At 39.1% G+C, this 12,097-nt stretch overlaps 1 protein-coding gene across 13 annotated transcripts in view; it reads right to left on the bottom strand.

The window, feature by feature from the left end:
- The window catches only part of ERC2 (ELKS/RAB6-interacting/CAST family member 2), a 1,259,367-nt gene that overhangs the window by 850,743 nt on the left and 396,527 nt on the right, over positions 1–12,097 (bottom strand). For all 13 annotated transcript variants that reach the window (XR_001899786.3, XR_001899782.3, XR_001899781.3 and 10 more), the window contains one exon: positions 11,472–11,639. Coding sequence is in view for 10 of the 13 variants with exons in the window: in XM_031662799.1 (XP_031518659.1) it covers positions 11,472–11,639 (168 nt within the window). In the remaining 3 variants the exon portion in view is untranslated. The remainder of the gene's footprint in view (positions 1–11,471; positions 11,640–12,097) is intronic.

Raw genomic sequence — 12,097 nt, 5'->3', positions numbered from 1 at the left:
GAGGTTTGGGAACTCTGAAAAGTTATTTTAACATGTACTTATATCAGTTTTCTATTGTTGTATGACAAAATGCCACCAAATGACTTAAAAGCACATCCATTTATTAATTCACAGTTGTGTAAGTCAGAAGTCTGGCAAGGTGTGGCTGGGGTCTCTGCCTGGGGTATTACAAGGGTGAAATCAAGATGTCAGCCAGAAGAGCATTTGTCTGGAGGTTCTAGGGAAAAATTCACTTCCAAATCCATCATATTCATAGTCCTGGGCATTATTCAAGGCATGCACAACAAGGAAGTGGGAAAGCTCAGGGGTCCATCTTAGAATTCTACCTACCACAGTACTTTTGTTAGAGTTACAAATGACTTTTATAAACCATAATTGTATTATCTAAGGACTGATTATATGTGGGTGCTACTGCTGGTTCTCAAAAATCAGCAATCTAAAAAGGAGGTATGATAAAAATGTTATGACAAAGCCCCCAAATTGCCATATAGTTTGTGCCATTAATTTAGAATACAGTTACATATTTTAGTCTGCAAAAGTTGTAGTATAATCAGGTGAGTATAAAGGAAAAAAATACTGGCAATGAGACTGCAGTATCAGAACAGTAGAAAGATGCTATTACCCACAATAACTGTTAAGCGACATGCCCCACAAGAACACATTACCCTTACTTAACATTTATTCTCATGAGAAACTAAAACACGTATTATAGACATTTTGAACCATGGACTTCCCTTACAATATAACATGATAAATGACAATATAGATATGTGTAAAACTCTTCACAGCAAAGCAGAGTCCATTGGCAAACAAAAGATAAGTAAAAAAAGACAGACAGAAAATTTTCTTTCCCACATAAACAAGGTTGATTTAAATCAAACAGCCTGGGAGTATGTGGGAAGAAAAACGGAATCATCTGCAGACTGAAATATGTAAAGGCTCAACTGCCTCTAATCCTATTTCAAAAACTATAAGCAATAGCTGGCAGCTTGGATTGACAGATGTGTCAAGATGCCTGTACCCGTTAGGGTAGCAGCTGCGATCGGGGCATTCTGGACATTTTTATTTTAAGTCATCAAGGAATTTTGCAGGTAATTATAAACAAACCTTTTTTTAAAAAAATCCATCATAGTGAAATTGAGTATAGAATATGAGGTCTTAACCCAAAGCAAATATTTATTTAAAAGGGAATTTGCCTCCCCTGGGTGGGATCAGCTTTTTCATTGAACGAGAATCAATTCTCAGCATGATCTGGCCCTGAACTGCATTTTTAAATAACACTGATAATTGTTATTGCCACTTGCAACTTACAAGGGACTAGAACATTTATAATATAGAAGTCAAAATGACTCTCGAACTTTAATTATAAAATATATTTGATCGCTAGAAGATGTGAAGAATAGAAAAGCTCCCAAATGTGAAATCTGTTTCCTAAGTGGGCCAAGAGAGTGTGGTCCAGATATATTAAATTACTTCTAATTCCACCAAATGCACTGTGCTGCCTCTTCCCGCCAAACTTTTGCAAATGCTATTCTCGCTTTGACTGGACAACTACTCCTAGTCCCTCATCTCTCAATTTAGTCATCATCTTTTCCAGGAAGTCCTTCTTGTTCATCCCACTCCCCTGGCTAGGTGAGGTGCCCCTCCTATGTGTAGTATACCTGGCTGATATAGCACACATCATACACAGTCCTGTAATTGCCTATTTAGTAATTTTCTCCATGAGTCTGAGCTCCCAATGAGCAGAAATTACACCTTCTTCAATAGTATACGTATCCCCAGTACCTTTGAGGCAGTCAGCTCATTACAGATGCTGAATATGGATTGTTGGATGACTGGACAGCAGGAGGGCAGGCAAACAAACAGGCCAGAGTAGGGCAATGGTACCTAAGGCCTCATATGCCATAGGGACATGGAAAGAAGGAAAGGAAAAGTGTAATCAGATTCAGGCTCTGTCACTAATTATCTCCATGATCCTACATAAGTCACATCATCCCTCAGGTACTCTATATCTTGAGTGGAGAAATGAAGAGGTTGGACTAGGAGGCTTGATCAAGTCTCTTCCAGGTTTACTGTTGTTTCATTTCTTCCTGTCTTCAAGACTGTCCAGCCTCCATCAGCATAACCAAAGTTACATGTCTTTTAAAATCAAATAATATTGGGTTGTGTACACTAGAGCCCAAGGGAAGAAAAATGGAGCTATGTGAAGACAGTGCCTGTAGATGCTGAATGAATGCATGAATGAATGGGCAGGCTTCCTTAACTCTCTTTAACTGTTTCATTAAAGTGTGAATTTTCCTAGCTTTGGTTCCTCTTTTAATAAAATACCATTTCATCAATGTCAGCTCTAGGAGAAGGATAATTTCAAATCCCTTAGAAGAAAAGCAATGTACACAAAGGAGGAGGCTACTGCATTTGTTGCTTCACAAAGAAGCTTAGTTGTACCAAGGAAGCCACAATCTCTATCCAAAAGACACGAAGCACACACAAAGTGACTTTTGAATATCATTTCATTGGAGCAAAATGGACTTCTGACCAACAGGATCAATCAATTGGTTAAAGTAACCAAGATGTTTTTTCCCTAAACCATCTTACCAACACTGGGGCAAATAATTCCAGCCAAGTGTGGCAGCCATGCACTCTTGGTGATTATTTGTCCTGTGGAATTTAATTAGCACTAGAACCCTTGGCATCACCCTCGCACCATGATGAAGACACACTGTATTGGATGTGAGGGCGATCTGGCTGCAACATCCGTCACCCCATTGATCACCAGGGTTGATTCGGCTGATCTGGTTTGCTAGGCAGGAGTCCCCTTCCTCCTTCACCACTCCATGTGCATCCCTCCCAAAGCTATGTGCTTGGTCAAAGAGTATGACCATCCCCAATAGAGGAGGACCGATCTTCAGTCAAGGGCATACAAGTAACTGTGCTCCCCTGTTAGAACCTCCAAGAAAGCTGTCAAGATGCACTGTATTAAAGGATGCAAGAGCAAAGATACTTATTCTTAGGTCCGCTGACATACTGCTACCCTACCAACACAAAATACATATCAATAACTTTCTGTGTAATACATTAAGTCAGATTTTTGTTATATTTTCCAGACCAAAAAAGACACTGTTCAAAAGAAAGTTGGCAAATCACAAACACTAACCTGGATTATACTTATTAATTGCAAACTTTTAGGCACTGTATTAGTTAAATCTATAGTCAAATCTACATTGAACAGAAAATTTTACCCTATCCCAAATGACTAGATCAAATGTATGAAATGATATATTTAATGTGAATATAGAAATAAGATTTTCAACCCAAAAGGTTGATAAAATAAAAGTGTTTTTATTTTCAGTCAGGAAAAAAAGTCATCTTAAAGGTCACTGTTTTTCAAATGACTGGAATGCTGGTATTAAGCCAAATAAATTTAAACTGGATGTTATCTGCTGGGAGAGCTATCTCTGTTCTTCTTAATCAGATGCTTTATTCCTATTACATGTTCCCTGTACTACACCTGACTAGCACCCCGCTAACAAATTAGCTGATATCATGATAAGAATGGTCAGATCAGTTTTAATAATTGCAATAATTTTCAGGGTTCAAGAGTGTCATATACACTCATTTATAAGTATGGATTACTATATGTGAAAATTATTAGACAGAAATAGTAACAGTCCAAACATCATACACACTCATGTGCACAGACACAAACACACACAAGACATTCGACTCTGTAAGTTGGCTAAAATAATGCCAGAGAAAAAACGCAGGTAAAAATGTTACGCATTTCAACTGAGATAATACTGAAAGGTGGGAGAAAGGTCTGTTATACTAAGCAAAAACTGTTTTAAGAAATGCTACCTCAAGGCAGGGGGCCTCGAGAACCAAGAGCAGCAGTGATCCTTACACAAGAAGGAAAGGACTCCTGTAGACCAGGGCTTCTCTGGATGATTATTTATTGGGGGCAGAGGTGTCATCTGCATATTAGGACATTTAGCAGCACCCCTGGAATAGACCCTACCCACAAGATGCTTATAGCATCCTCCCAGCTATAGCAACCAAAAATATCTGCAGACAGTAGCAAATGTTCCCAGGGGAGTAGGGAGGTTCTAAGCCTCAGTTACAGCCCCTGGTTAAGAACCTCTGCTTTAGACCCATGGCCACCCTAGCTGTGATCCCAACCCCTGGGATGCCAGGCCAGTTCCTAGCTTCAGATGCAAAGTGAGCTTGCCTATACCAAGGAGGTCAGACCTACGTGAACAGCTCACTGCAAAGTGAGCTGCAAAAGTGGAGTAGCTTCCCAGACCGTTTCCTCTCTGGACTTGGCAAGGAATGAGGGATCTCCCAACTCAAGAGTTCACCTTTGACTAGTCCAGGAAAGCTGCTTACATGTCTCAAACCATCTTTTGAGGTCTTAGTCATCCTTTAAGCCAACAACCAAAGGAAAGTGAAACTACCATCAGAGCAGACACGTCAATCCTTTAAAAATGAAGCAGCAAAACAATCTTAGAATGGTACATAAAGAGTTTCTGGGGGAAGAAAAATTAAACAGATATTGAAAACCACCACAATCTTTCTTTTTTCTACATATAATTTATCATATTTTTAAATACAGACCTGGTGTTATATTTTATTTATGTAATTCATTCCCTACTTTTTTTTTTTTATTACACTATTTAGTGGCTGTATCTCTGCTGGTTTTGTCCCAAAAAGAGGTGTTCTTATATATCAACCTCAGGTATGTTGCTCAAATTGTAGTTTAACTAATCCCTAAAAGTTAATGATCCCACTTGTCTCATGAGGGAAGCAGGACCATAAACTAGAAAAAACACTAGAATAGTGTAGTGGTTAAGAATAGCTCCATCCCTTTCCTGCCACGTCACTCTGAACAAGTTCTTCTTAAACCACAGTCTCTCATTTTAAAAACCAGGATTATGATAGTGCCTATAAGCCATTAGGTCTGTTACAAGAATGCATAAGCTAAGGATGCAAATCACTTAGCACAGTGTCTGGTATACAGTAAGGGTTCAACAAATAGTATATAATATAATCATTTTATTATAAAAGTAATTACTTGTATGGTCATAATTGAAATGACCACATATAACCAGAAATTTCATTGCATCACTCTCATAAAATATCACCTTCCTAACAATCCAATAAATTAGAAGTGATAACTAAAGAAGGAAGCATTCTTTTTGCAGAATAAGATGATATTCTCTGTAAATGTCACATTTCTTTTTATTAAAAAGGAAAATGAAGGAAGAGTGGCGAAACACCCTTACTCAAACCATCCCTTTTTACCTTCCTAGGGTAATACAACCAAGGCTGGAGATGTTAGGTGTGGGTAGAGCAACAACCATTTCCTCATCTGTGTTTTATTATTCATGGGATAGCTCCATCTTGCAGCCTACACAGAACATACCGTGCTGGGAACAAGAGTGGGTTTGACATTTTGCTGGGGCAAATGACTCTCCTCAGAGCTAACAATATTCTTGGGTGAGAAGTAGATCTCAAAGCAATTTCTCCTCTCCCAAGTTCTCATTCATTGAGAATTTGCTGAGCTCATTTATTCACTCAATCCTTATTGATCAAGGAGCATCAGATGCCAAGAATTTTGCCAGAAGCTGGAGGTATCTTGATGATGATGGTTGGGGCGCTCAAGCCCTGAGAGGGAAGCCAATATTCACAAAGGGATGCATAATTCCAAACTAAGCCAAGACATAGTTCTCTAAGAGTGTAAAACCTCCCCCAGACTGCAGTGTCAGCAAAGACTTCCATGAGTAAGTGACACAAAAACAGAGCAGAAAGCTCCAGTGTAAAGCTTGGAGTCACATATCCCTGACTCTTATAAAGGAAGGGTCTGATTAGATCCTGCCAAAGAGAGTCAGTTGTGTGAAGTTTGGAGCTCTGTCCCAGGACTTTGACTCTTGACTGACAGTGTAATGTGAGGGCAGAGGAAAGAGGGTGAGGGAGAGCAGCTGTCAACAGAAAAGACAGCTGACCAGACACTCCTGGCAAATCACAGTGGTGTTTGCCTTCTCTTGGTCTATTAGGGCTGCCTTGGTTCTTTATCATCCCCAGTCTGGTTCTACAGACCAGATAGTGGGACCCTGGATATTCTTACAAAAAATTCCCTTTTGCTTAGGGTAGCCAGAAGTGGCTTCTGCTGTTTGCATCCATCAAGTGATTTCCTTCTGGTAACGTGCCATATGTTGTTCTCCACTGCACTTATATTTAGGATTATGCATGTCTGTCTCCACAACTAGACTGTCAGTTTCTTGAGGACTGGAGATTGTCTTATTTCTCCCTGAACCTCCAGGACCTAGAGTGGTGACTGACTGACACATAGGAAACACTCAGTAAAAGTGAAATGAATATGATTTTGCACATGTTCGAAAAATTAGGAGGTTTGCCAATAATAAGTATAAAAGTTCAACTAGATGTTTAAACATTGAGAAAGAGCTCAATTGAGTTAAAAAGTCCTCCACACTTTACTTCAATTTTACACTAACATGGAAATCTCTATGTTCTGTATCTATCTTCTCAGGTATTACTTTAAAAAAATTTTTTAAAAAAATCTGGAAGAAACTCAGTAATCCCACAGTGTCCTTACCCCTGAGGTTATCATCATTCAGAATTTTCACCACCATACTTCCAAATAGGTAGAATCAAGCTGCTGAAGTGGGAAGGTCCATATATACCACTCCCAGGAGCCAACTCCATTCACCCCTCTCTGCCTTTTCCAACCCACAGGGCAATCCACAAAGTTCAGTAGGCAGCCAGTGAACTTGGCTTCCAGAGAGATCACCATCTGTTTTTCTACCTCTAATAAATAAAGTACCTCTGTTCTATAAATTCACATTGCTTATGGGACTAAGGCCTAGAATGAAAATGGAGATAGAATTTTTGTCCAGTTTTAATGAGTTTAAAAAAAAATTCGTGGGTAGCAAGTTTATGCTGTAAGAATCTACGCACTGCGTAACAGTCTGAATTTGATCGGGTTCAAACAATGCTACCATGTCCTAAAATCCTGGGCATTATACGCTTTCCAAATGTACAGTGTCATCAAGGTTTTATGACATTTCCTACAAAAACTCAATAGTCAGATAGCACTTCATCAGTTACAGTTTAAATTCAGGTATGGGAACAGAAAATTACAGCTTCAGCATGGAAACCATACCGCTCTTCTGATTTCAGTGTCACAGCCCCATGGGAATATTTCACTAAACACTTTTCATATATGTGCATTTTTGTCCCCTACTAAGAGAACTCTATGTCTTGGAATTACAGAGTAAAGCCAAAAGTATGATGGTAGGGCCAAAAATCCACTCTAGATGACCTCTGTCTTCCTACAAAAGCTTCATCAGAGATGCTCCTCCACCTGGGGTTTTCTGTTTATTCAGCCTCACTTCCTTCTTCAAGTGATGAAATACTTAGAGCATCGTGTCCATGCCTGTCTACATGGCTTATGCAGCACACAAGACTTCTGAGACCCAGAGCTCTGAAGGCAAAGCTGACAGATATGAAATGCAAGCCTAGCTTTGCCAGGGTAAACGTGGCCAGGAAAGGAGCGTACCTAGTTCCACTGGCATCAACACAGGGTTGCAAAAGAGTCTATGAGAAAGAAATATTAAGTAATACTGCATGTCTGACATTGACATGAGCTTATTATTCTTCCATGCCAACACACCCTAATCCAAAGCTTATGCTATTTCAATCCAAGCCTGCCCTAAAACAGCCAATTATGCTGAATGTAGTCTAAGCTCCAAGGAGTCTCCAGAATTAAAGACAATATTTCATTGGCCCATTTGTTTTTGTATTATTTCTACATTTTGAGTCAGTTTCTAAATCATAAGCATCACTTCTCTAGGGATTATTTCCCTTTCACATTGCAGGTATAATAGAACTCCTGTGGCTTTGCTACGTTGCCAGTGGTTTTATTTCCTCCCCAAAAGTATTGGTAAACTTGGTTTAAAAACCTGAAGCTGAGCAACCTCTCCAAATAAACATGAAACATTTCCAAACCCATTGTCTACATGACTTAAACAAGTGATATCATAATCCTGTTGCCAAAAGGAGCCATAATATACAACTGATTTTGTTCTAGAACTTCCAGACTGGTTCTCAAGCTTTTAAGTATGGCTGTGGAGGAAAGTTTAAAATTTTGCAAAATATTTGCATTGGTAAAAGTGGTCATTTGTCACTTATGCATTGTAAGTGCCATCCCAAAATATTCACTGAGAAAACTGTTGTCATTTATTCCTCAAGAATGAGTGCACTTAGTCTCAACTTCTGACAAAATGGACAAGTGTGATATTTTTCCTTTATTCACTCTCACACCTGGTGTCATCATCATAAAAAGTGAAATTTTAAAAAATGAGGCTTATTCTCTTAATTTACAATAATTATTTTATTATATATTTCTAAAGACAAAAAATACTTTTATCTAGGCTATGTGACCTTGGGCAAGCTTACCATAGCCTCAATATTCCACAATTCCTTAGATTAATAATTGTGCCCATCTCACTAGGTAGTGGTCAAGAGTAAGTAAACAGTGCATGTAACAAGCACTATTTACATGAGTAAATAAAGTATCCAGCAGTGTTCAATATAAGTAAGTTCAATAAATGCAACCTTTGTTATTATTTGCAGCTGGATATTTTAAATGAAAAATCTTCTTTTGAATCCTTAGAACATGCTCCAAGACAGGCTACTATAACCATTTCTCTGTTATTCCCATGTACCCTAGACAGCCCCTTTGATTCAAGGGTCCTTAGTAATCTCTGCTCAGCTCTCTTGTAAATTTCTGTATCAATTAGCTAGTGCTACAAGAGGAGGCTCCAATGACCAGGACCTTGTCCATGAAGATCTCTACAGAAATGAATTAATAATATGATTCATCAAATCGCCAATATCCTGAGAGTTTCTAACAAATGCAGTGTCTCTACTTTTAACTCTTTGGTAAATCCTCTATAATTTGGTTTAAATTTAACTTTGTTTTTAAAATGTGACGCACTATTCTGTACGTAAATGTACCATTTAGGCTCTGGCTGACCATAACAGAACAGGAAGAGACTAACTGGCTCTCAGAGTTTAAGAAAGATTAGAGAACTCACTTATGAAAAGTCAAAAGCGTGGGGAATATCCTAATAGATATTAGAATGCTCATCACAACCTCTGCACTGAAACAAATGAATGCCAACTATTGTTGTCATCTTTGCATAGCTCTGTCCTTGAATCAAATTCACAAGAATAAGTGCTCCTGGCAGCAGGGGGTGAGGATGTAATATAACCTTGGCCAATCAAATGCTCCTATGCAAGACTTTAACTCTAGAGCAAGTTCATTTATCCATTCATTCAACAAATATTTATTAAGCATTTAGTAACTTTTGGGTACTAAAGATATGGGGGAAAGGTCTCCCCTTTTGGAATTTATATTCTAGTAATATGAATGAACTAGGTATATTTAAATACATATTATATTTATTTATATATTTAATACATATTATATAAATTTTAAATATATATATATGTACACACACACATTTGTCAGATGGTTAAAAGTTCTACCTAAAAAAATAAAACTGGATGACAGAAGACAGAGGGCAGGAATGTGGGTGGTCATGCGATTTTACGCAGGATGGACAAAAAAGGCCTGCAACAAAGCACTATTTAAACAGAGACCTGAAAGAAGCAAAGGCATGAGCCATGTGGCTATTTCGAGCAGTTCTGTCAATAGGAACATAGTGTGAGTCACACAGTTAATTTTAAGCTTTCTAGTAATCACATTAAAAAAGTAAAAAGAAACAGGTGAAATTCATTTTCATAATGTATTTTATTTTACCTGATATGTCCAAAATATTTTCATTGCAACATATAATCAAAGTAAAAAATGATTCATGAGAGATCTTCCATTTTTTTCATAAGTCTTCCAAATCTGATGTGCAGTTCACACTTGCAGCACATCTCAGTCAAGGTCTTAATCTCTACATGTGGCTCGTGACTACCACAATGGGCACCATGGGCTCAGAATGAGAGTGTCTCCGTAAAGGCTACAGTAAATGTCAGGTACCAAGACAGCATGCCTCACGTGTCTGCAGAAGAACATGAAGGCCACAGTGTCTGGTGTAGTCTGAGCAAAGGGGAAGGCAGTGAGACAGGAGGCCAGACTGGCCAGAGATAGCCTAATCCTGCAGGGTGTCCTGGGCCCTTGCAAGGACTTCCACTGTTACTCTGAGTGACAATGGAAGCCAATGGAGGTGGAGACAGCTGTGCTCCTATGCTTGGTTTATACTCTGATGTTACCATCCTGAAATTCTCAATTTTGGGACAGGGGCGTCATGTTTACATTATGCAATGGACCCCCAAAATTATGTAACTGGTTGTGACTAGAGAGTTTTGATCAGAGAGTGACATGAACTGTTTTATGCATTACAAGGATTAATCCAGTTTCTGTGTTAAGAATAGGCTGTAGGAAACATGAGGGAGGATGCAAGAAAATCACCTGGGATGCTGTAGATCCACGCCAGGTGAGAAATGATGATGGCAGGTGACACCAAGAGCAGGGGCCAGTTAGTTCCATTTGCTGCAGCTGCAGCAGAGCACCTGACAGCATGCCTGTGGATGGCAGCATCCACGCCAGAGGCTCCTGCTGCCCACCACTGATTTCCACCTAGTTTCCACTCTGGCCGCCTGTTCATCTGACAGCCCTGTATCTTCCCAACACATTTTTTTTTTTTTTGTAAAAGAGCAGCCATTGGTGTCTCTTCTCACCTACCCTTTTACTAAGAGAAGGCAGGATGCTCAGTGGTCCCACTAAAACTATATAGAGTAGCAAACAGGAATTCTCCAAAAGAAAATCGGGATGCTATCACAAAATCAGGGTCCCCTATAAGGTAGAAAATGAGCTGCTAAAGAAAGGAAGGAATGACCTTAACAAGGTCAAGCATCTTCTATGTTGCATCACTGTGGCTGGAAATTATTATACATTCTTTCCATTGATTTTCAATTAAGTAATGGGTGTAAAACATTACTCCTGCCTCCCAAAAATCTGTATGGGCTTCACAGAATAGGATCTACTACAGTTTATGTGAATATCAAATGTATCTAAAATACATTCAGGACCCACAAAATACATTGCTAACTCTCAGTAATGAAGAAAAAATTAACTGTTGGGACCTTTGGTTATTTTAAATTTGAATCTAAATTTGTACAATTCTCTCTATGTTCAAGCTGGTGAATAAAAAAAAATAATCACTATTTAGTTTCTAGGTAATCAAGTAGAAAATTCATCAAGCAATGCTAATATCGACATGATACAACTACCAGTAAGTGAAACACCAGTATGAAAATCAGCCTATACTTCCTAATCTAAGATTCATAAAAGATTACTTATTTTCCATGTGCTCAAAATTTTTCTAAAATGACAAAACATGGATGATACCCCACTTGAAGGGCTTATGTCAGCTACTCACCTTTTTCTGAAGAACATTGATTTTTCTTTCCTTCACTTCTAACATATCTTTCATGTCACGAATCTCACCGGCCAGTGTCCCCTTCTCTTCTGTGAGGTCCTGCAGCTGTTTCGTTTTTTTATTGAGGAAAGATTCTTTTTCTTCCAGTCGTAATCTCAGCGCATCTACCTGAAATCAGGAAAAAGACAGAAGGTTGTGGTTTTACAGAAAGGTCATCAGTAACCATCACTTGTGCCCTTGGAGGGGGCAGGGCAGCAGCATGTTCACTGAGCAAGGCACAGTGGAACCACTGCTTATGGCAACCTCACTGCCCTGCATTTTAACAGCCTACATCCTTCTTTTTTTTTTTTTTTTTTTTTTTTTTGAGACAGAGTCTTGCTCTGTCACCCAGGATGGAGCGCAGTGGTGCGATCTCTGCTCACTGTAAGTTCTACCTCCTGGGTTCACGCCATTCTCCTGCTTCAGCTTCCCAAGTAACTGGGACTACAGGTGCCTGCCACCATGCCCGACTAATTTTTTGTATATTTAGTAGAGATGGGGTCTCACCGTGTTAACCAGGATGGTCTCAATCTCCTGACCTTGTGATCCACCTGCCTCAGTCTCCCAAAGTGCTGGGATTACAGGCA

The sequence above is a fragment of the Papio anubis genome, chromosome 2 (assembly GCF_008728515.1).
Source record: "Papio anubis isolate 15944 chromosome 2, Panubis1.0, whole genome shotgun sequence".
In the NCBI taxonomy this organism is placed as follows: Eukaryota; Metazoa; Chordata; class Mammalia; order Primates; family Cercopithecidae; genus Papio; species Papio anubis.
Note: the sequence above shows the minus strand (reverse complement) of the source record. Positions and strands in the feature narration are given on the sequence as shown.